This window comes from Zingiber officinale, chromosome 10B (genome assembly GCF_018446385.1).
Source record: "Zingiber officinale cultivar Zhangliang chromosome 10B, Zo_v1.1, whole genome shotgun sequence".
Taxonomy (NCBI): domain Eukaryota; kingdom Viridiplantae; phylum Streptophyta; class Magnoliopsida; order Zingiberales; family Zingiberaceae; genus Zingiber; species Zingiber officinale.
In genome coordinates this window covers 26,323,740-26,348,796 of record NC_056005.1, presented here as the reverse complement: position 1 = coordinate 26,348,796, position 25,057 = coordinate 26,323,740, and the positions used below count along the sequence as shown (strand labels likewise).

General features: G+C 37.7%; 2 protein-coding genes and 2 pseudogenes across 2 annotated transcripts; 3 read left to right on the top strand and 1 right to left on the bottom strand.

Moving 5' to 3' along the window:
* Positions 1-5,513: 5,513 nt before the first annotated feature.
* LOC122030745 lies at positions 5,514-5,656 on the bottom strand (annotated as a pseudogene).
* A 1,521-nt stretch (positions 5,657-7,177) lies between these two features.
* LOC122030553 (U-box domain-containing protein 4-like) lies at positions 7,178-8,731 on the top strand. The gene is made up of 2 exons (XM_042589762.1): positions 7,178-8,206; positions 8,321-8,731. The coding sequence occupies exons 1-2, from the start codon at positions 7,232-7,234 to the stop codon at positions 8,369-8,371; spliced, it is 1,026 nt and encodes a 341-aa protein (XP_042445696.1). The 5' UTR covers positions 7,178-7,231; the 3' UTR covers positions 8,372-8,731.
* A 7,612-nt stretch (positions 8,732-16,343) lies between these two features.
* LOC122029028 lies at positions 16,344-23,254 on the top strand (annotated as a pseudogene).
* Positions 23,255-24,103: 849 nt separating this feature from the next.
* On the top strand, positions 24,104-24,784 carry LOC122029026 (glutathione S-transferase T3-like). Its single transcript, XM_042587989.1, has one exon. It carries the CDS (start codon positions 24,104-24,106, stop codon positions 24,782-24,784), a length of 681 nt encoding a protein of 226 aa, XP_042443923.1.
* The last annotated feature ends 273 nt before the right edge of the window (positions 24,785-25,057 follow it).

Below are 25,057 nucleotides of genomic sequence, written 5' to 3'. Positions count from 1 at the left end.
CTTGATTTCTATGGGAGATCATGTGTGTTTCCGAGTCATTTCTTATCCGTGAGGAGTTACCGTAGGAAACACATTGATCTGGATTTGCGATACATTCGGGTGACATCTGATGTATGGAGAGATTTGGAGCATTCCTATTGATGGAATGACATTAAGAAAGACATTGCGGATTTTGTAGCTTGATGTCTAGTGTGTCAGTAAGTGGAGGCTGAACATCGGATATCAGTAGGATTGTTTCAGTAGACTCGTATTTTGGAGTGGAGTTGGGAGCATGTTTTGATGGATTTTGTTGTGGGATTATCCCGGATATGCAGAGGATATGATGGTTTGGGTAATCATTATTGGGTGACGATTTTGCTCCCTAGCTATCGATTTGTAGGACAGATTCTTTTGGATTGAGTAGTAGAATTATACTCTAGAGGGATTTCCGGACTAGATGATGTATCTCTGAGTATTGTATTGGATTGAGATCCGTGATTTTTCATTTTGTTTTCGACTGTGGTTACAGCAGACTTTGGATTAGGAGTTTCACTTTAGTATAGATTTTCATGTCAGACTGATGGATAGTTTGAGCGCTCTATACAGGTGTTGGAGGATTTATTGATAGTGGGTTTTGGATTTTAGAGGGGTTTGATTTATTCACAGTTGGCTAGATTGCAGAGTGGGAGTAATAGGAGCAGAGTGAGCTCATAGCTCACAGAGTCATCACTATTCACTTGGAGGTGGATTGTCATGCTTGGAGATATGTTTATGATGTTATGACGGAGTAGTGGATGAGGATACTGTTTGGATGTTACCCTTGGATGAGGATCCCTGAGTTGACCAGTAAATTTGGTGACCAAATTTTTATTAGTGGGGGAGAATGTAAGATACCGTAAAAATTAAATAATAAATATTATTGGAAGAAAAATCTTATTGGATTTTTCAGCAATTTTTAGAAATTTTTCGGGGTTTAAATGGAGTCCGTATGACCCGTTTTGAGGGGAGGAATTCGGGGCACAGTGGAGGCCTGTTTTGGATACCCAATTAAGTTGGGAGTTGATTGGGAAATTAAGTTAGGGCTTAATTAAATATACCCTAAGTATTTAATTAAAAACCTAATCTCTAAACTTCGGATTTCCTCTCCCGATCCCCCATCCTCGCGCGACCTCCTCTTCACCGACAACTCCTCTACCTGACCCTTCTCCGGCGATTTTTCGCCTCCCGACGCCGAGCTCGCGATCGCCGGCCATTAGACATTGACATCGACGGAGGGCTTCCTCTTCCCCGATCTCGAGTCTTCTTCCTTCCTCCCTTTCTCTTGCGCGAGCAGATGACCCAATGGCGACGGAGAGACTTCTTCCACCCCGATCTCAACGTCACGTGTCGTAGGAGGGAAGGCATCGCCGGAGCTCGACAGTACCGATCATCTCCAGCTGAGTAGGCATCTCGGTGGCTGTTTCTTGCGGGCGATCGACGGTGATCCAACGGAGCTAGGGCAGGGCAGGGTCCCGGCCGATTGAGCCTCTTTTGCTTCTCCTCTTCGATCTACTCACTGGAGGGAGAACCATATCATCACCAGTTGGAATGGATCGTGTGACACCATTAGAGGCGACTGATTGAGGTAATAGCAGTGTCGGGTAATGCTGTGAGTTCAAGAATCTCAGGTGAATTTGTTTCTTTTCATGATATTCTTCCCGATCTAGGATGGAGGATGCTTCGAATCAATCTAGTGATGGATTTTCCTTGAGCAGGACTTCATCTTCTCCAATTCTTGAGGCTGGGTTCTGTGGAAGCTGTCGGATGAGGAGGTAAGGTTCTGTTAAGGTGAATCTTGTACTGTGGATTAGGGTTTTTTCTTTCGAGATTGACTCTTCTTGTGCTGGACTTTTCTCCTGATCAGATTGGTTCTCCTCTTCTTGTGGCTAATTGGGGGATTCGGTTGATGATGATGAGGAGTTCTTGAGTTTTCGGGCAGAAGCTAACAGGGTTGTTGCTGGTTTAGTGAGCTTCTTGCTTGATTCCTCTACTTGATCCGATTGATTCCAATGAGGTGCTGGAACTGTGATCGGGAGGTGAATGCATCAGTGAGGATCTGTTGAAGGTGATCTTGGTTCCAGTGGTGTTTCCTTGCCGGCAACACTCCAACCAGCAGCTTGATCGGCTGTGAATCGAGGTAAAGTGTAGGGTAATGGTTGTGAACTTATGATAGAGATTTGATTTTTATGATAGGTTATTGTGGTTTGATATCATTATGTGGAGATTGCCATTGGATTGATTAATAGATTGTGGATTATGATTGGATCTAAAAGGAGATGAATTAAGAATTATTTGGAGGAATAATCAGAGATTATACTTGAGTGGAGTTTCCTAATTAGGCAGGGATTTTATTTAGCTATTTTAATTTTTGGGAATTTAGCTAAATAAAAAATATATATATTGATCGCAGGACTTGGATTCGGGACGAGCGTCTCGACACGGGATTACTCGGCACGATCTACATTTTAAGGCGGGTATTTCTTCCTTGGCCTCTATGTAGATTTTCTTGTACTTAGTGCATGGATATTATTGGATGAATTAGGCTGCTTTATCTTATATCATGGTCGGTTGCTGTTCTTCCTGCATGATACTTATGCTTGACCCTTGTGATGATCTATTTTAATTCATATACAGTCTCCACTCTTGATATCTACTCTGTTGTGATTACACGAGTAGAGTATGGCTTGTAGGGATTGTCGGGTTGTTGGTATTACCATGCTGATTGGGTCTATGATGTGGACTGTACATAGATGGGTATGTGGTATAGGAGTCATCTTGTCGACCGTGCATTTACATGTGGTGTGTACATACGTATTTGTCATGTACTTTTGGAGAAGTTGTGTTGATTGTATGTTTGAGATATATACACATGTCTGTTGTGTTTTTACTGGAGGATACATGTTGATTGTACTTATCTTTTGTGTACATGTCTGGTGGGATTATTGGAGATTTTTGTTGATTATACATGTATAGTGTGTACATATGTTTGGTGGGATACGTGGAGGTATCATGACGATTATACTCATGTTGGAGGTATTTATGAGGTTTGGAGTTATTGCATGGATGATGATTTTATATATATATATATCATGTTCATCATTCATTGCATCTGATGACCATTGTCTCCCTTGTGGTGGAGAGAGTCGTCAGTTGGTTTGGGAATAGCACCACACACTCGGCCACTCATGGGTAGTGGTAGCTGGAGCAGTTGCTGCTAGTCCTGTCGTGCCACCCGGTCACGAGGTTTAGTGAGATCCGGCGTTGTGAGCAGTCAGATGCTATTTAGCTAGATAGCTATTAGCGGACTGTCCACCTCGACCACTATATAGTGGGCTGGAGGGTAGTACAGTCGTCACAGACCCAAGCCTCTCGGCCATACAGGGGTCGTGGTGTTCGGAGAGGTGGCGGGGGTGACCATGGAGCATGCATGCACTTTTGCATATGATGCACGGTGCATCTGGGGGTTATATTTACATACATGCCTACTAGATACTAGTTGCATGTGTTTGTGGTATGTTGCATTTGTTTGCGATATGATTGTTGCATATGGTTGTCATGCTGCATACATGTCATTTATTTTACATGTATATGCAGTCGTACTTATATTGCACAGGTGTCACGGGTATATCTGTTGCAGATCCAGTGAGTTACTGATCTTTGTACCTTGCGTCGATTCCAGATTGGGTATGTATCTGTCATTGTGTTAGTTGTGGTTTGTACAGTTTATATGTCAGGTGATTATGTCAGATATGTTTAGTTGCATTGATTATGATAGTATGATCATGTTCTTTATTCCCTACTGAGACTGTATACTTGTGATCTCCATGTTGTTTATGGACCATGCACTATCTTTTCTATTACCCGCTGAGTTACCTATACTCACCACCGCATGTATACATTTATGTTTTCAGGTAGCCTGTAGATGGTTGGTGTCGCTCGGAGTATCCTGTCTGCCGGGTCCTACGTCACATCCGAAGATCGTGATTGTTTTCTTTTGTATATTCTTTTCTTATTTTTGGCATTGTATTTGTGTATAGCCATGTGGCTATCCTATGGTTTTGGTGATGTATTTGTGTTTAAGCCGTGCCGGCATGCGTTGTATCTATTTGTCTTGTGTGGGCTTTCCGTTTTCGTTTTTCCGCTGTGTTGGTTTATAGTACAGCCGTATGGGCTGTTTTATATATAACTGCGTGGTTGTGATTGTTTCATTCCAGCCGTGTGGGCTGTTATTATAACTGCGTGGTTGTGTATATAAATATTCCAGCCGCATGTGGCTGATGTATTGTGCTTGTAGTGATGCTTCATATTGTCACTGGTACAGGGGAGACTCTGCCGGATTTTTGTCTGGCAGGGACTCCTTTGGGGCGTGACAGTTGTAACCAGGTTAAATTCCTGTTTCTGTTTTTAATTTTCTGTCTTTATTATTTTACTACTGCGTTTATTCTGAGTTGAAATCCGAGGAGGGTATTTTTATTTTTGTTTTCAGCAATTCACCCCCTCTTGCCGGTCTCCGCTGCGCCAACACAACTCACTTAATTAATATCTAGCTCCAAGAGTAGTACCACTCAACTTTATTGTCATGTCGGACTAGGTCCACCTGCAGGGTTTAACATGGCAATCCTTATGAGCTCCTCTTGGGGGCATTCTCAACCTAGATAATTAGGACACAGATTCCTTCTATAATCAACAACACACACTATAAGTAATATCATTTCTCAACTTATCGGACATATTGATTTATCGAGCTAAACCTCACCCTTTGATAAGTTAAAGAAATAAATATTAAATATATGTGCTTGTTATTATATTAGGATTAAGAGCACACACTTCCATAATAACTAAGGTCTAGTTCTTTTACTAAGTCAGTACAAAAAGAACATACCTAAATGATCCTACTCAATACACTTAAAGTGTATCAGTGTAATTTATTAGTCAAGAAAAACTAATACTTAATTACACTATGACTATTCTGATGGTTTGTTCCTTTCCATTTTAGTCGTGAGCAACTTGTTTATAATTTATAGAGAACCGACAACATGATCTTCTGAGTATAACACCACACTTCATGTTGTCTACTATATAAATTAATTGAACAATTACATTTAACAAATAAATGCAGATATTAACCAATGTGATTCTTTTATTTCAACAAATAAATGTTTACAAAAGCTAGGCTTTTAGTATACACTCTAACACTTTTAATAAAGAAATTAAAGTGGGATGCCTCTTACATGATTTGGGAAAAAGAATGACTTCTTGATTCTAGCCATTTAAAATTGTACATTTAGGTATATATAGATATGGAGTTGTCTTACGCTGCGCGTATGTCTAGCCAGGTGTGCACTCAAGTGTGCACACATGGCGTGTAGTGTGTATAGCCATAATATATATCAGTGTAAATTTCATATTAACTAGTAATCACGCACACATTACATATATAATATAATGCATGAATACGTGTAAGTTAGTATTCCAAGCTCATAAATTAGACTTGGTAACGGTGTGTCAGACCCATCCAGTAGTGCAACGTAAGAGCGAGTCTCCCTCATAAAAATTAATTTAATTTTTTATATCATATATTAAACTGATAAAAAAAAGATATTACACTAGATCTTAGCCAAAAGGTTGAGAAATGCATGCTTTCTAACGTTGTTGGCCCAAGATATTTATAGAAACTTCTCCGCTGGCAATGTTGTCAACCCTAAGATGTAGGACTAAAAAGAATCAAGACAGTGAATATTTTTTATATAAAAAACAACCAGAGAAACTTACTAATAAGTCTTAAAATTAGTAAGATTATAATCTCTATTAGAATGATGTTTTCATTACATTCAAGATATAACACTACCTTTTTAAAATTAAACTTGATAAAAGAATTTTTAAAAAATGATTAACGAGGTCAGGTAACGTCGAATCTAAGGTGATTGGTCTAGCCTTACAGAAGTTTCCTGCTAATTATCAGGATAATCGAAAAATGCTCATAGCGAACGGCCCAGAAGCTTAGCATCGGTTTGTTACGTGTCCTATTTAGGGGAAAATTCTACAAATGCACCGTAACTGGGAATTGAATCGTGGGTGTCCGAGGGCAGAGTTGAGTTGGCTAGTGTCGAGTAGAGTTTCTACCATAGGGTATGGGTTCAAATCTTGGCAACGCCAAGGAAAAAAAATCCCTCCCCGCACTAGTCAACTATAGTTTTCCAATTTACCTGGTAAGAAAGGGTAAGTTTTAACCTTCCGGAAAGGGAGATTTTCTTACACCCTGAATTGAGGTGTAAGAAAGGGGAAGGGAAAACAAAAGGTTTTTTATTTCAATTTTATCTCTATTCTTAATAGTTTAAAAAATATTTCAATTTCTAACCTTACTATGTTGTCGAAGTCCAATTCCTACACCTTCTTCAGAGCTCGGCTGCCGCTGGATCATCGAAGGAGAGGATATGACATGTCTTCTGACTGAATTAAAGGGAGAAATTATTTTTACAATCAAAATTTAAAAGGACATCTATAGTTTTTTAATTTTACCATCAAAATTTAATAAATTTTAAAAGAATAAGGATTCTCATTATCAATATTACCTTCTAATTTTTTATTTGAAGTTTCTAAAATCATTATTTCTTATTCATTCATTATTTTTATAATTCTTTTGATAGTACGAAAAAATTATTTTTTAAAAAGTAACTAATTTAAATTATAATATAAAAGAATTAATTTTATTATTAAAAATAATTAATTTATATTTATAAAATAAATATTAATATTATAAAAATATTTAATTTAAAAAGTAAAAATATTTTTATAATTTTATCTATTTAATCTTAATTTCTTTTCATTTTCTTCCACACATAATAACCCATTTTTTTTTCTTGAAATAAGAGGAAGTTAAATACTTTTCCTATCTTCTCATTCCATTCCTTTCCTCTCTCCTAAGGACCCTGCTTTTTTTCACCCTCATTCAAACGCAGGGTTAAAGTTGGGTGCAGGCGTGCAGCTTGAGCTTGTTGCCGGTTCCTTCTTACTTGATTAGATTGGACACGTGTCCAATCAACCAAACTAAATACCCAATCGTTTTCGCCCAGTGCCCGTCCCTACACCGGGCCCCACTCCAAGCACCAATACCTTTCGCTCTATTTAACGGTCTCATCTCTCTTCATCGCCCCTTGTTCCTCTGAGAAACCTCCATTGTTCAACCGCCCGATTAGCTCGGTCGACAGATCCAATGGAAGTGATGGTGGTGGAGAGACCGCCGGAGTTTCTTCCCCGCATCACCCGGAGCTACAGCGACTGCAATAGCCGCCGTTCCGACGATTCCCCACTCGTCCGGTGTCAAACAAGCTGCTCCTCCTCCCTCCATCGCTTCCTCGTCCACTCCGCCGCCGAATGCTCCGACGACGCCATTTGCAAGCTCATCGCCGACCTTGACTCGCCCTCCATCGAATCCAAGCGCCTCGCCGCAACGGAGCTCCGTTTCCTCGCCAAGCACAGCCCCGAGAACCGCGTCCTTATCGCCCGCGCCGGCGCCGTCGCACCCCTCGTCGCCCTCCTCTCCCACCCCGATCCTCAGATCCAGGAGCAAGGCGTCACCGCTATTTTAAACCTCTCCCTCTGCGATGAGAACAAATCCGCCATCGCCGGTGCCGGCGCCATCCGCCACCTCGTCTTCGCTCTCCGCTTCGGCACCCCCGCTGCCCGTGAGAACTCCGCTTGCGCCCTCCTCCGCCTCGCCCAGCGCGACGACCTCCTCGCCGCTATCGGCTGCTCGGGTGCCATCCCAGCCCTCGTCTCCCTCCTCGAGACAGGCGGACCCCGCGGGAAGAAGGACGCCGCCACCGCCCTCTTCGCCCTCTTAGCTGCGAAGGAGAACATGACCCGGGCAGTGGAGGCCGGAGCGGTGCGCCCCCTTCTGGATCTGATGGCCGATCCGGAGTCTGGGATGGTGGACAAGGCGGCATACGTGCTCCACCGGGTGTTGTCGTTGCAGGAGGGGCGTAGGGCAGCGGTGGCGGAGGGCGGCGTACCTGTGCTGGTGGAGATGGTGGAGGTCGGGACCCGCCGGCAGAAGGAAGTGTCGATGCTATCGCTTCTCGAAATATGCAAGGAGGGCGCTGCGTACCGAAGGATGGTAGTCCGCGAGGGCGGCATTCCGCCAGTCGTAGCTCTGGTTCAGTCCTCCTCGGAGAAGACGAAGGAGAAGGTAAGCTCACCTCCGACCTAATTCGGTGTTTCGACTCGAACAGATAAATTATTTCCTTTAGCGGACATTTAGTAAAAAAAATTAAAATATTTTTTTTTTCAAATTTTTTTACAGGCGGAGGCGTTGATTGCGCTTTTACGGCAACCGACCGCACCACTTTCATAGTTCAGTATTACCGACACGTGTCGGAGAAGGTGGGTAAATATTTACTTTCGGCCGCTGCCACTATCAACGGAGATGATGAGGGTCGGCTCGTTTATTTTTTTTTCCTTCGCCTTTTTAGTGAAAATGGTCGGGTTTTATTATATTAGAAACTTGTTTTAAAAAAAAAAAAAAAAAAAAAAAAAAAAAAAAAAAAAAAAAAAAAAAAGCATAAAGAGTTGTGTTTTGTTAATATTTAGTAGGCTGTGCTGGTCTTGTGAACGTCCTGGGTTGGACGTTAATGATACAAGTTGTAGTGTACTAAATTGCTAGTGCACTTGTATTGAACTTTGTGTACAAACGATTTAATTTGGTTTCACTCGATCCATCTCTATATTCCTCCATTGAAAAAATAATCTAATAGATAAATTAGTCTAGTTTTATTCTCCTAGATGCAAATTAATTAACAAGGAATTTATATCCTTAAAAATTAAGGGAAAGTTATTGAAAATTCAACTATTAGCAGTTTTGAATCCTTCGGTAGTCTCAAGTTCCCCATTTTTTTAAAAGATCAATCAAAATCAGTAGCGGATATGCCTCTTGGCTTGATTCTTAATTATTTATGACACGTGGAGGTAGGATATGCAAGCAATCTCATCATTTCCTTTTAATTTATGGTTTTTGGTGGTTGCATGTCTATTTGGTGGGATATATCATGTAAATAAAAAAGAATGTAATTTTTTAAAAAATATAAATGTATTGTTATAGTCTACACAAGGAAAGACAATATTCATGCCGACATCCAATTTATGCGTCAATATTTAAAAAAAAAAATAACAAAGGAAAATAAAGATAACTTTAGTTGTTGAGATATATGCTCCTCACTTGTTTCCTCCTATAATGTAATTAAACAATGATATAAATAATTAAATTGGAATGAGGTGCCGCATCTAAATCTGATCCAAATCTCTAAGATAGTTTTTTTTTGTTTTAATTTAATTTTACCTATTGTAAGAATACTAATTATCATTATTATAAGAATGTATAAGAATGAAAATGTGGATGTTGTGGCTTAGGTGGGTGTTGGGTGCGATGTCGTTGAACGTTTAATATGGACGCCAACAACTCATGTCTCCTAAAATCGAGTTAAGACGTTTGTTTGTTGAGGGTGATTTGATAAATAATTTTGTTATTGTTAATAAATTATAGGAGTATATGAATTATACTAATTTGATTTTGATTTCAATTTAAGACCCGGAATCCAATTTGTCAGAATCTATTTCATTCAAATTCAATAGCTAAAAAAAAAGACAGCACATTATTTTATTTTAGGAATCATCAAGAATCTATTTCATTCAAAGCCTTTTATTTTCTGAATCATAGCTTGTGCTATATACTCATCTCCCACCAGATTTATTATAATAGTTATGAAATCATAATTTTTATAATAATATAACAGTTACGATGATGTAACTGCTACAACATAACATGACTCTGTATCAAAATTTAAGTTGGAGATGCACGTGTCAAAAGCATGCATATGTCAAAAGTGAGTAGTGTAGAAGAAAGTATTTGTGTCAATTTATAAGAAGGTGGGGGTGCTTTTTTATTAAAAATCAATATAGGGTGTCTTTAATGATCCAGTAAACAAAAAGGAATGCCCTTTTGAGTTTTGTTAAAAAAAAACGTTTGAGCTTTCAAAGATGTGGTGCGGTGATAAAATACTCAAAAGAATAATAAAAAAGAATAAGATTTGAATTTCAAATGAAATGAATATAAGGTCAATTTTTGAATGAGAATAAGTTGTATTTTGAATTTATCTAATAGAAGAACTAAAGAGAAGATAGACTATTTGTCGGTACAATTGACATTAATAATAATTTAAGTTTGATGAATGATAAATAGATTAAAGTTAGATGTATTTGTGATCTAATTTTATTATCGAGTGTACAACATTGACTAACTTGACGGTTAAGAGGATCAGACACTAGGTCGAAAGTCCAATCGAGATGTGCGATTTCCGATTAATGAAGTTCAAATGTGGAATTCTGGCAGGAGGTCAGGATATTTGATTCTCGATGGATTGAAGACCGGAAGTGTGATTCCGATAGGAAGTTGGTATATTCGATTTCCGATTCGCGAAGTCTGGATGTGCGATTCCGGTAGGAAGATCTGATGGGTCAGATTAAACGCCGATGAGGTAACTTAACATTTGATAAGTGAAGGTAAATCACTGGAGGAGAATGACTCAGTGAAGACGTGTCTCGTTTAAAGAGACAGTAGTCGTCGGTCCAATTTAGGTCCATTTTAGAAAACCTAAACTGAGACCATGACTAAATCCGGGTTTGGAGGACAGGATTTAATTAATACTATTTTTATTGTACTAACTCTATCTTGCAAGTTATTATTTGTTTTGAGCTAACATGAACTTGCAGGATCAAATTGCACAAAATGTCTTGGATGAACAATACCCTAGGCGCCTTCTATGCGAAGGAAGACGCCTTAAACTTAGCGATGGAAGGCGCCTTCGGTTGGATAAGGCAGAAGGCTTCGTTGACGAAGAACCGACTTTTAAGGTATAGAGGGTTGACTATAAGAACCGACTTTTAAGGTATAGAGGTTGTAGTTGACGGCATCTTCCATCTCCTTTAAAAGGGCTACTCGATCATGCAGTTAAACAAACCTCTATTACAAGCTCTACGTCATCGCGCGACGTTCTGACTGCTCCGATTTCGACGTTGTTGTGCCCGACTGCTGCTAAAAAGTTGTCCAACACCGAGCTCAATACTAGAAATTGTTGGTTAATCCTAGGAAATCGTACCGATTCCACTGTACAAAAATTTTTGTACAAGTGTCGAACCTTTCCTTAAATAAACTATTGTGTTCTTTAGAAATTAAATCAAGAATCGCAGACGGAACTTAACATCATTGATTCCAAATTTAACTTATCTGTTGTTAATAGTTTAGATTTGAATCGCAAGCGGAACTTAACACTATTGATTCAAATCTACCTAAATTATTAATTCCATAAATATTAATTTCCAAAATTGGCTTCCAGGACTGCATGGCGAGGCACATGGCCTTCTTGGATATGGGAGCAACCACCACCGCCTAGGCAAAGCTTTTTAAGGAAAGCTAATATTTATTTCCTTAAATAACTTTAGGTTGACCAAAAAGAACAATCGAATCACAAATTCGAAAAAGAAGAAAATACAAAAATCGAAAAATAAATTCGATAAACTAGATCTAATTGCCTCTTGTATTTAGAATTCATACAAAGAAAAATAATTAGTATGATGCGAAATAAAATACTAGTTATACCTTCTCTTTGTAAGCTAATGATCTCAAAATCTTCTGTTGTATTCCTCGCCTCGCCTTGGACGTCGTGTGGGCGACGATCCTCCAAGATGAACACCACCCAAAAGTTTCCTCCTTCTTCTTCTAAAATCCGACCACCACCACCACCAAGGAGAAGAGAGCAAAGGGAGAGGAAGAAGGGAGAGGGCCGGCCACACCAAGAGATCACCCAAGCAAAAGAATAAGAGTTGTGTCTCATGAAGCCCCCTCACCCCTTCTTTTATATTACTTGCCCAAGGCAAATAAGGAAAAACCTTTTACAAAAAATAAAATCATCCAAGAGTTTTTCCTTTTCCCTTTTTATTTTTCCTTTTCTTTCCTCTTGATTGAATCAATCATCAATCAATGGTTATGATCAATCCTATTTGGTTTAGGATTGAATTTGGTTTAATCCTATTGGTCGGCCCTTGCTTGGGCACCAAGCAAGGTGGCCGGCCATAATTAAAAGGAAAGGAAAAATAATTTTTTTAAAAATTTTACAAGAAAAAATTCTCTTATAAAATTTACAAGCTCTCTTTCCTAAAGTATGAGTTAAAAAAGGAAAGTTTCTAAAAATTAAAACCATGTTTTAAAATTTTAAAACTCTCTTATAAAATTTCCTTTTTTAACATGGCGATAGAAAATTTAAATTTTAAAACTTCTTTTCCTTTTTTTTTTTCTTAAACCATAAGGATGGTTAAAAAAGGAAAGTTTTAAAATCTTTTAAACTCTCTATTTAAACATGTGGCCTAATTCAAATAAGGAAAGTTTTAAAAATTAAAATCTCTCTTTTAAAACTTATAGTTTTCTACAAAGAGAAGATTTTAAAAATTCAAAACAACCCTCCCTTTTTGAATTATTATGGCCGGCCCCTACAAGCTTGGTCACCAAGCTATAGGGTCGGCCCCTTTCAAGAGGATGTGGCCGGCCATTGCTTGGTCACCAAGCAATGGTCCGACCCCCTTCTTGGACACCAAGAAGAGCTTTACATTTGGATGGACTTGAGACTATAATGAGGCTACGACAGGGACCTAGAGGAGAAATTGGTTTTGGCCTACCGATGAGCTTGAGTATCCCATGTTCGCCCCGAACACACAACTCAAGTTCATCGATAATAACTCATTCCACTAGAGAGTTATTACCGCACTACCGCACCAATCCCAAATTACATTATGGGCTCCTTCTTATTATGAGTGTGTTAATCTCCCTGTGTTTAAGATTACGAATGTCCACTAATTAAGTAAGTTACTGACAACTCACTTAATTAATATCTAGCTCCAAGAGTAGTACCACTCAACTTTATTGTCATGTCGGACTAGGTCCACCTGCAGGGTTTAACATGACAATCCTTATGAGCTCCTCTTGGGGACATTCTCAACCTAGATAACTAGGACACAAATTCCTTTTATAATCAACAACACACACTATAAGTAATATCATTTCCCAACTTATCGGGCATATTGATTTATCGAGCTAAACCTCACCCTTTGATAAATCAAAGAAATAAATATTAAATATATGTGCTTATTATTATATTATGATTATGAGCACACACTTCCATAATAACTAAGGTTTAGTTCTTTTACTAAGTCAGTACAAAAAGAACATACCTAAATGATCCTACTCAATACACTTAAAGTGTATTAGTGTAATTTATTAGTCAAGATAAACTAATACTTAATTACACTACGACTATACTGATAATTTATTCCTTTTTATCTTAGTTGCGAGCAACTGTTTATAATTTATAGAGAACCGAAAACATGATCTTCTGAGTGTGACACCACACTCCATGTTGTCTACTATATAAATTAATTGAACAATTACATTTAATAAATAAATGCATATATTGACCAATGTGATTCTTTTATTTTAACAAATAAATATTTACAAAAGCTAGGCTTTTAGTATACACTCCAACAGAAATTACAAGTGTTGAGTAACTTCTATTTATATTCAATTTCTTTATTACTTTACAGGAGAATGTAGGATTGTTACACTCTTCTGATAGTGAATTGTCCATCAATAGGTCTGAGAGACCTAAGCCATGGAATAGGAGTTGACGAAGGCTTCGAACCAAGTAAAATTGACTGTATCTTTTTTTCTGTTCTGATTTTTCTACTGCGTACTTTGATTTTAAAAAAGCTTTTAAAACACGTGATTCACCTTCCCCTCTCTCATATGTGTCTCGATCCAACACTATATATATCTCTAGAATTAATCGGGTGAAACCTATCCATCTATTTTTTTAAAAAAATCTAATTTTAGAGAGCCAATGTATCTACCTATCAATTTTTTTTAAAAAAAATCCAATTGTTTAAGTTTTGAACTCAATTAATTAATTAGAGAGGTGGACAACTTTCCCCGATTTACCCACCTGTAAATTTGAAAGCTCAAGTGGATATATGTTCAACTTCTTAGAAATTTTATTTCATTAGAAAAAAAATATAACTATAGATGCTTTAGAGTCTGCTAAATGTTTTGCTACTCCCTGCCCGAGGAACTAAGTAGATGCAAACGGAGAATTTCATGGGGAGTTGACCCTCTTGATTATGTGATTTGATTGTCTGATAGTAGAAGACAAGATTTAGTGTATCTATCAAACTCAAATCTAGTCCTCGTTTGACTGAAATAAATACGAGAGAGTGAGAGTTCACTGAAAGTTCGTGACCTCCTCCTTCCAGTGGAGAACTGTGTTCACAGGCATCTCGTGAAGTCGATCCTCCATCCACCTCTTTCATGTCTGAATGCTACTTGACAGCGTTGACTTCGACGGGAAAGAAATAGATATGACATAAATCTTAGAGTATCTGCATCAGATATCTTATTCAAAAATTTTACCTTAAATTTTAGATAAGGTAGCTAAAAATTTTTTGCATTAGCTACCCTATCCATTTCCTAAATTATACATTTATGAACAGTACTTCTCTAAATTTAGAGAATAGATTCCATTCCCTAAACATTATAGAGGAGAGAGAAGAAATAGGGAAGCTGATATATGATGTTTTGAAAAGTGGATATCTAAATTTAATAAAGTAACTTTTTTACCCTAAATTATGTATTTTGGATAGGGAAACTAGTGTGGATGCTCTCAGGACATCTCTAATGCTTATTTTTTTTATAATTTTTAATATACGATGTCAATATTATGTCAAAAATTTAAAAATGTACTATTCTTTTTTAATAAAAAAATCTCTATATAATTTTTATGTCCTATATTATAAATTACACGTCTTTATTTATTATTATTTTTTTAATATATATATATATATATATATATATATATATATATATATATATATATATATATATATTAATTCTTATTTTTAATTTAATTTATATATAATTTTAAATTAATTAATTTATGAATTTTAATTTAATTATAGTCATTTGTATTTTTTTAACTTATTAAATATATTTATTTTCAAAAGAAAATATGTACAAATAAATATTTTAATTATTTAAACCAATATTATTTTTCTCAATAATTAGTGGCTCCATCTTACATAGAAAAAAATAAATTTAAAAAATTAATCCTGCTCTTAACTAAAAACCCCAAAGCCCACCTCCACACTCATTAAAACTTTTTTATTCAATTTTTTTTTTAATTCTACGAACCTTAAAGCATCTCCAATGTAAGCTTTCTCAAAGATTTGTAAAATTTCAAAATCTCAAAAAAAAAATTAATGATTGTGTAAGTGAGGTTTGGGATTTTTAATTCAAGAGCATGTTTAAATTTTTAAACATATTTTTTTGGTGAAGGTAGAGCCAAAAATTAATATGCATAAGCCTTTTCAAACAATTAAAAATTAAATTATTTAATAAAATATTTAATTATAATGTTTTATTTCATAAATAGTTAGTAATAATTAAAATAATATTTTTTCCCTTTTAAAAATAAATATATTTGAGATAAGCTAAAAAAACTATAATTAAATTAAATTTATAAGGTAATAAAATAGTAAATAAAAATTATATATTTAATTAAATTAAAAAACATAGATTAATTAATTAAAATTATAAATTATAAATAAATTAGATTTAAAATCATAATTAATTAAAATATCAAACAAAAGTTATATATAGACCTTAAATAAAAAAATAATAAATAAAAATATATGATTTATAACAGAGGACACGTTAAAATACTTATATTGAGGGGTTTTTTTTATTGTGAAGAGTATAATGATATATTAAAAATTATAAAAAAAATCTTATTAAAAGATTTAATTATTAGAAATGTCATAAGAGATTTTTATACCTATAATCTGACATTGATACAATATATTAAAAATAAAAAAAAATATTGAAAAATTAAACCATTGAAGATGCCCTTGTAAACAGCGGTCAGCGGATGCTCTTACCCGCGTAAAAAGTCAACGCAGGTGATAAAAAGGAAGAAAAACAGTGTATGGGAATCGACAGATTTATCCACTGCACTGCCATTTCCGACGAAGAATTTTTAAAAAATCAGAATATTATCTTTTTAATATTAATTTTGTTTTATCTGAAAAGTTGTATCAATCTAATTCAGAATTACGAAAGAAAAGGAAAGAGCGTTAGGGGACGCGTTTTCTTTAAATTTCCCCGACCTTCCGCTTTCTATATATTAGCTGTAACCCTTCCAATCAAATCATCGTCATTTGTCAATTTCCAAAAAATGAAACGGTGCTTCGGCTGGTGCTCCTCCGGAGCCGGGGCCGGCGCCGGCGAAAGCGCCAGCAGAGAAGGAGGAGGTGGCAGTGTGGAAAGCAGAGATGGGCTTCTTTGGCATACGGACCTCAAGCCGCACTCCTCCGGCGACTTCTCCATTGCCGTCGTCCAGGCCAACGACTCGCTCGAGGACCAGGGGCAGGTGCTTGCCTCATCCTCCGCCACCTACTTCGGCGTCTTCGACGGCCACGGCGGCCTGGAGGCCTCTCGCTTCGTCAACTCCCGCCTCTTCGCCCACCTCCATGGTATCGACGCTTTGGTACTCTTCTTCAACGGTTCGATCATTTTTTTATTTTTTTCAGTAGGATTCATAACGTTGTTCTTCGCAGAGTTCGCGTCGGAGCAAGGAGGCCTCTCCGTGGAGGTGATACGCAAGGCCTTCACCGCCACCGAGGAAGAGTTCCTGCAACTGGTTAAGCAGTCGTGGCGCTCCCGCCCAAAGATCGCATCCGCCGAATCGTGCTGCCTGGTCGGAGCCATCGCCGACAACGTGCTCTACGTGGCGAACCTGGGAGACTCGAGGGCGGTGCTCGGCCGGCAGGGAGCCGACGGAGGGGCGGTGGTGGCGGAGCGACTGTCCAGGGACCACAATGTCGTAGAGAAGGAGGTGAGGAGGGAGCTGACGGAGCTCCACCCCGACGACTCCCGCATCGTCACCTACAACAGAGGCGCCTGGCGAATCAAAGGGACCATCCAGGTCACAAACGCTCACCGATCTCCCTTGTTAGATTATATAATATATATATTATATAATCTATTAGAATTATTTGTTTATAACTTTAGGATAATTTAGTTTTTTAATTTTTCTATTTTAGGTTTAGATATAATATTTTACCTTTTTAGTTTAGGATTTAGGTTTTTGCTTATAATTAACTATATAAAGGTCTTGTACTCTTTATTTTTCTTAATCAATTTTGGATTCAATAATATATTTGTTTCTGCTTCTCTTATTTTTTACATGGTATCAGAGCTAAGTTCGTCTTCTCTGACCTAATTTTTTCTATCGTCCCCTGTTATTACTTCTTGTTACCACTGTCGTCTCCAACTGCTGCTGTTAATCTGCTTCTTGTTGTTGTTGCCGTCTCCAACTGCTGCTGTTAATTTGTTTCTTGTTGTCGCTGCCGTTTCCTACCGCTGCTGTTAATTTCGACACCGATATCTATTTTCTGCCGATTTCAACGCCAACATTCTTTTCTACCGATTTCGGTGCCAATATTATTTTCTACCGATTTCGACACCGATATCTTGTGCTGCTAATTTCGGCACCGACGTTCCTTTCTGCCAATTTCGGTGCTGACGCCCTATGTTGCTGATTTCGACACTGATATCCTTTTCTACTGATTTCGGCATTGACGTCAGAATTTGCGGATCATAAAAATGTATATCTATGCAGTTTGGTTATTCTAAAAATTATTCGTTCTGTCATCATGTCTGATCGTGCAAATACTTTATGGAAATCTGATTCATATATGTTTGAGCAATTTCAACAGTTTCTTGCTTCACAGCTCTCTACCGTGTCAGCTTCCTCTCATATATGTTTGTCATCGTCTGGTATTTCTAGGGGTGTAAATGAACCAAGCGTTCGTGAATAAGCTTGGTGTTCGGCTTGGTAAGAGCTTGTTTATGTTCGTTCAATATATTGGGGTTGCAAGGTTACAAACATAGTCCCATATTGAAAACACATGGAAAAGATCATGGGTTTATAAGAGAAAGATATCTCCATTGGTATGAGGCCTTTTGGGTAGAGCCCAAGAGCAAAACCATGAGGGCTTAGGCCCAAAGTGGACAATATCATACCATTGTGGAGATATCTATATTCTTTTTTATCCTAACAATTGGTATCAGAGCCCGGACTGCCAGAAGGTTTAACCGCCGACTGTGCACAAGAGCCGGACTGCCAGAAGGTTTAACCGCCGACTGTGCACAAGAGCTATGGTCTGATTGAGCCATGTGAGTATAATATTGACCTTGAACAAAGAAAGTGGGGGTTCCTATGTTCGGATCAAGAGGACCAGACACCAGGCAGGAAGTCCTAGTAGGTCGGGTGGACCGAGGGGCAGGAAGTCCTAGTTGCGGCTAGGCAAGGAAGTCCTAGTAGGTCGGGTAGACCGAGGGGCAGGAAGACCTGGTGGGTCAAGGATCGGACGTGGGAAGCCCATGGTCCTTTGTTTGAGGGGGGGATTATTGGGGTTGCAAGGTTGCAAACATAGTCCCATATTGAAAACACATGGAAAAGATCATGGGTTTATAAGAGAAAGATATCTCCATTGGTATGAGGCCTTTTGGGTAGAGCCCAAGAGCAAAACCATGAGGGCTTAGGCCCAAAGTGGACAATATCATACCATTGTGGAGATATCTATATTCTTTTTTATCCTAACACAATATACATAAGATTAATTAAACAAACAAGCTTGAACAGCTCGTTAAGCTAAACAAACAAGCTTGAACGCATATGTGTTCAGCTCGTTAACGTTCGTGAACAACGTTCGTGAATAATATTCGTGAACAACGTTCGTGAATAATGTTCGTGAACAACGTTCGTGAACAATGTTCATGAACCATATTTATTAATAAAACTCTTTTCAATATGCTAAATAAACAATAAAATAAAATAAATAAATAATTTTAAATTATCAATCATAATAGTCAATCAAACAATTAAAAGTTTCAAACAATCAAACAAACTTGAATTGAGAGTTTGATAACATTTAAACGAACCAAGCTCAAACCAAGCTCAAGCCAAGCTTGAATTGAGAGCTTGATAACATCTACACGAACCAAGCTCAAGCCAAGGTTCAAACAAGCTCAAGCTCATAAAAAATAAACTAAGCCAAGCTTGAACACCCCAAAGCTTCGCTCGGCTCGGCTCGTTTACAGCCCTAGGTATTTCAGATATATCTTCATCCTTATGGATTTTGGACTTTGGTGTCTCTCATCATATGTCATCCAATTTGTCATCTTTTGTTTCTTTTTCTCCCAGTTCATCTATATCTATTGTAACTGCTGATGGTACTCCTATGTCATTAGCAGGTGTTGGTTCAATTGTTACATCTTCTTTATCTCTAACTAATGTTTATTATATTTCGAGTCTTACTCTAAATCTTATTTATGTTAGTCAATTATGTGAGTCTGGATACCTAGTCTCTTTTTCTTTATCTAATTATTATGTTCAAGACCCACAATCTCAAAGGCTGATTGGAACTGATCATAGGCGAGGACTGTATGTTTTAGATCAACTCAAAGTACCAGAAGTTACAGCTTCAAGTGTGGATTTATCATCTTTTCATTTGAGTCGTTCATCTTCTGATTTTTATTTGTGGCACTCCCGTTTAGGTCATGTTTCAGCATCTCGGTTACAGTTTTTAGCTTCTACAGGAGTATTAGGATATTTAAAAAGTTCTGATATTTCTAATTGTAATGATTGTAAACTGGCCAAATTTTCTGTCTTACCATTTTCTAAAAGTCTTTCTTTTTCTTCTGCTCCATTTGATCTTATTCATTCTGATGTGTGGAGACCCTCTCCAATTCCTACAAAAGGGGGCTCAAGATATTATGTTTCGTTTATTGATGATTACACTCGTTACTCTTGGGTCTATCTTATGAAACATAGATCTGATTATCTTACCATTTTCAACAACTTCAGAACTCTTGTGAGAACTCAATATTCTAGTGTCATAAAGTGTTTTCGTTGTGATTTGGGGGGTAAATACACTTCGAATAATTTTTCACAATTACTTGCTTTTGATGGTACTATTCATCAAACTTCATGTACAGATACTCCTGAACAAAATGGTGCGGCTGAACGAAAACATAGATATCTTGTTGAAACAACTCGTTCATTTTTATTGTCTGCTAGTGTTCCTAGTACCTTTTGGGGGGAAGCAATCCTTACCACTGCTTATGTAATTAATAGAATTCCAATCTCACACAATTCAAGCTTGTCATCCTTTGAAAAATTATATGGGCATGCTCCACTTTACTCCTCTTTGCGTATTTTTGGTTGTATTTGCTTCGTCCTTTGTCCACATGTCGAACGTAATAAATTAGCCTCTCATTCTGTTCTTTGTATCTTTTTGGGTTATGGTGTTAGTCAAAAAAGATATCGTTGCTTTGATCCTGTTAATCAAAAATTGTATGTCTCTCGTCATGTTGTGTTTCTTGAACAGATTCCATTCTTTTCTATTCCTGCTAGATTCTTTGCATTGATCCTTTCAATACCGACACTGAGGAAGCTTCACCCACAGCTCCTACTAGCAGCTCAACTGAATCTGCTATTTTGGTTCCCGAGATATCCGCTCCACATGCTCCTCCTTCTACCATCACTCAATCATCTCCTGAGATTGCGGATGATCCTTCTCTCTACCGTCGTCAATCCACTCGTATTCGTAAGTCTATTAAACTACCAGATTTTGCTTACTCCTGTTATTCTCATTCTTTTGCTTCATTTGTTGCATCTATTCATTGTCTTTCTGAGCCTGTATCCTATAGAGAAGTTGTTTGTAACCCACTTTGGCAGAGTGCTATGGCTGAGGAACTAACTGCTTTGCATCAGAATCATACATGGGATTTGGTCCCATTGCCACCAGGAAAACATACCATTGGTTCTCGTTGGGTATATAAGATCAAAACTAAATCTGATGGATCTATCGAATGATACAAAGCTCGTCTTGTTGCTAAAGGTTATTCTCAGGAGTATGGCATGAATTATAAGGAAACATTTGCTCCTGTTGAAAAAATGGCGGCTGTTCGTACTCTGATTGTTGCTTATGTTTGTCGATGGAGAATATCTCAGATGGATATCAAGAATGCATTTCTAAATGGTGATCTTCATGAAGAAGTTTATATGACACCTCCTGGTATTTCACATCAACCTGTGAAGTTTGCAGACTTTGTAAAGTGCTTTATGGTCTCAAACAAGCACCTTGTGCTTGGTTTGAGAAGTTCTCTACAGCGATTACTTCGTTTGGTTTTCATCCTAGTAATCATGATTCAGCATTGTTTATCAGATGTACGAGTGCAGGTCGTATTCTTTTATCATTATATGTTGATGACATGATTATACTGGTGATGATTCTGATGGAATTGCTTCTTTGAAGTCTGAGTTGACTCATTGTTTTGCTATGAAAGACTTGGGTATACTACGCTACTTTCTGGGCATTGAGGTTGCTTATTCTCCAAAAGGTTATCTTTTATCTCAGTCAAAGTATATATCTGACCTGTTTGAGCGTGCTCGTCTTACTGATAATACAGTTGTTGATACTCCTATTGAGACTAATGCTCGATATTCTCCATCTGATGGCTCACCTTTGCTGGATCCTAGTTTGTACAGAACTATTGTTGGAAGCTTAGTTTATCTCACCGTGACTTGTCCAGATATTGCGTATGTTGTTCATGTGGTTAGTCAATTTGTCACTGCACCAACTACAGTTCATTGGACTGCTGTTCTTCATATTCTTAGGTATCTTCGAGGCACTCAATTTCAAAGCCTTTTATTTCCTTCTACTTCATCTCTTGAGCTGCGTGTATACTCTGATGCGGATTGGGCTGGTGATCCTACGGATCGCAAATCTACCAATGGCTTCTGCATTTTTCTTGGTGATTCCTTCATTTCTTGGAAGAGAAAAAAGCAAGATGTTATTTCTAGATCTTCCACAGAAGCTGAGTATCGTGTCATGACCTCAACTACTTGTGAGATAGTTTGGTTGCATTGGTTGCTTGCGGATATGGGTATCTCTCTTCATCAACCTACTCCGTTATATTGTGACAATCAGAGTGCTATTCAAATTACGCGCAATTCAGTTTTTTATGAGCGGACGAAACATATTGAAATTGATTGTCACATTACTCGTCACCATCTTCAGATTGGCACCATCACATTGTCTTTTGTTCCTTCAAAGCTACAGATTGCTGATATGTTTACCAAGGCTCATTCCGCTTCACGCTTCCGATTTTTATCTGACAAACTCTCAATGCTTCTAGCTGTAGCATCGTGAGTTTGAGGGGAGATGTTAGATTATATAATTTATATTATATAATCTATTAGAATTATTTGTTTATTGCCTTGAGGGCAATTTAGTCTTTTACCTTTTCTATTTTGGGTTTAGGTATAATCTTTTACCTTTTCAGTTTAGGGTTTAGATTTTTTTTTATAATTAACTATATAAAGGTCTTGTACTCTTTATTTTTCTTAATCAATTTTGGATTCAATAATATGTTTGTTTCTCCTTCTCTTATTTTTTACATCTCTCACTTCCTTAGATCCCACGCTCTTGGTCTGACACGCGTCGTGTTTTCAGGTGTCGAGATCCATCGGCGACGTGTACCTGAAGAAGTCGGAACTCTCCGGTGACGCTCTATATCAGAAGCTTGCAGCTCCGGTCCCCTTGAAACAACCCGTGGTGACGACGGAGCCGTCGATCAGGATACGCGACCTCAAGCAGAACAACCTATTCCTGATATTCGCATCGGACGACCTCTGGGAACATCTGAGCGATGAAGCGCCGTAGATATCATCTCCAACAACCCCCGATCGGTTTGTCCTTGCTCTCTCCGTTCAATTTCCAGTTCTTGATTCGCGATCCCCTAATTGTGGTTGCGGCGGCGCAGGGGATAGCAAAGAGACTTGTACAAGTTGTCGTCGCCGAAGCAGCGAAGAAAAGGGAGATGAGATACGACGACATCAAACACGTGGAGAAGGGGATCAGGCAGCTGGTCCATGACGACATAACGGTCATAGTCATCTACCTCAACCATGGCGGCAGCGACGACGGCGAAGAAGGCGAAGGTTCCAAGTTCGAGGGAGGTAATGTCGACTACACTAATGCACCAGTGGACGTCTTCTCGCTCCATACTGCATAATTCAGACAACCTTAACAGATTTGAAATCATGTTTATGCTCTCAAATAAGAAAGAACTGGGATGAAGAATAAATTTCTAAAAAAATTATAGTTGCAAAAATAAGTTTAAAAATGTTTAGAATTATAATTTCTAAATCGTAAAGCATGCTTATTTGTATACGACTGAGAGGGTGCCCATATCACTTCCGAACACCCTGACCTTAGAGTATCTGCAGCTCCCACTGTGAGTTGACAACAGGGAAAAACCTCCCTCCCATAGTGGAGGGAGGTTTTTCCCTTTAATCGAAGAAGTGGCTCCGTAACCACGGAGCTGCTTCTTCGACTTTTTATTTTTTATATATATTATTTTTGTTTAATAATCGTAAAAAGATAAAAAGATAACAAAGGCTAATGTTTTAGCTATTGTATGTCGTTGAACAACGGCTAATTTTTAGTCGTTGTTCAAGGATTATAATTTAATTTTTTAATATATAAAAAAATCTATAAATATGAGATCTATTTCATTCATTTTATTGCTATCTTTGCTCTCAACTCATTTCTTCCTTTCATTCCCTATTTGTATTCGAGATGGTTGAAAAATCTCAATACTTCCTTTATGAATATTTTGAATTCTTCAAATACGGAAGGAAATATATTTTCTCAAAAAACTAGCATTCCTCCAAATATCCAATATCCTCGTATTTTCTCTCACACACAATATCCTCCAAATGTTCAAAATATTTCATATGTTCCACAATATTTTCCAAATTTCCTAAATTCCCAAAGTTCTCAAAATTTTTTGCAGATGTGGAATCTAAGTAATGCCGCCCCAGCTCCATTTGGTATGTATCCATCCCAAGATTGGTCAGCAATGGGTAGTCAACTTGGGATGCCTTATCCTTACGTATTTTCTCCTACTCAACCACCTGTCATACTTTCAAATGAATCAAGAAAGGCAACTATTGATCCATCTATCAACGATAAAGAATCTCTAACACCATCATCTGTTCCAGCAACTCAATTGCCACCACACTCATCACAAGAAGAGCGTGAAGTTGAGCTGGAGGAAAATGAATCGAAACGAAGATTTTGGTCTCTCGATGAAGATGTGGTTCTTGCGAAGTCATGGGCAACTATAAGCACTGATGCAATCATTGGTAATGACCAGAAGGATCAAGCTTTTTGGAAATGTATAGCTGATTACTACAACAAACATCGCCCCACTGGATTTATGACGAGAAGTTATCAGCGGTTGAAATCACATTATTATAGGTTTGCACCGATGGTAAATGAATTTTCTGCAACTTATAATAATTTTTATACTCATCGGCAAAGTGGTTGGAGTGACGAGAATGTGTTGGAGAATGCACTGAATATATGGAAAGCTAACAACAATAACAAGAATTTTAAGTATATGCGTGTGTGGAGGGTTCTCAAAGATTATGAGCAATATATTCCACAATTAGTTGCTCATTACTCTAACAAGAAAGCAAGGACATCCGAATCAGGGGGAAACACTTTAACATCAAATTTAGATAAAGTGTTGATTTAGATGACTCTGAAGTCCGCATTCGTCCGATAGGGTAAAAGACAGCGAAGAGGAAGGGCAAATATAAAACCAGAGAGGGTGACACAATGGAACATAGCGTCGGCAAAAAATGACAAGATATTAAAGAATATCAAATACAAAAAATGACTTTGCGGGAAGCTGAGCTCTTTCATAAGGATTATGAAATTCTTATGAAGGATACCAATGAGATGACACCAGGACAACTTTATTTATATGAGAAAATGATGGAAAAAATTAAACAGAGACATGTCTGGT

What these genes read in the sequence shown, in the direction of transcription:
- LOC122030553 (XM_042589762.1), top strand. Translation starts at nt 7,232, where the DNA reads ATGGAAGTGATGGTGGTGGAGAGACCGCCGGAGTTTCTTCCCCGCATC. An exon ending in CGGAGAAGACGAAGGAGAAG is followed by an intron (nt 8,207 to 8,320) that starts GTAAGCTCACCT and finishes ATTTTTTTACAG; the next exon opens with GCGGAGGCGTTGATTGCGCT.
- LOC122029026 (XM_042587989.1), top strand. Translation starts at nt 24,104, where the DNA reads ATGGGTAGTCAACTTGGGATGCCTTATCCTTACGTATTTTCTCCTACT.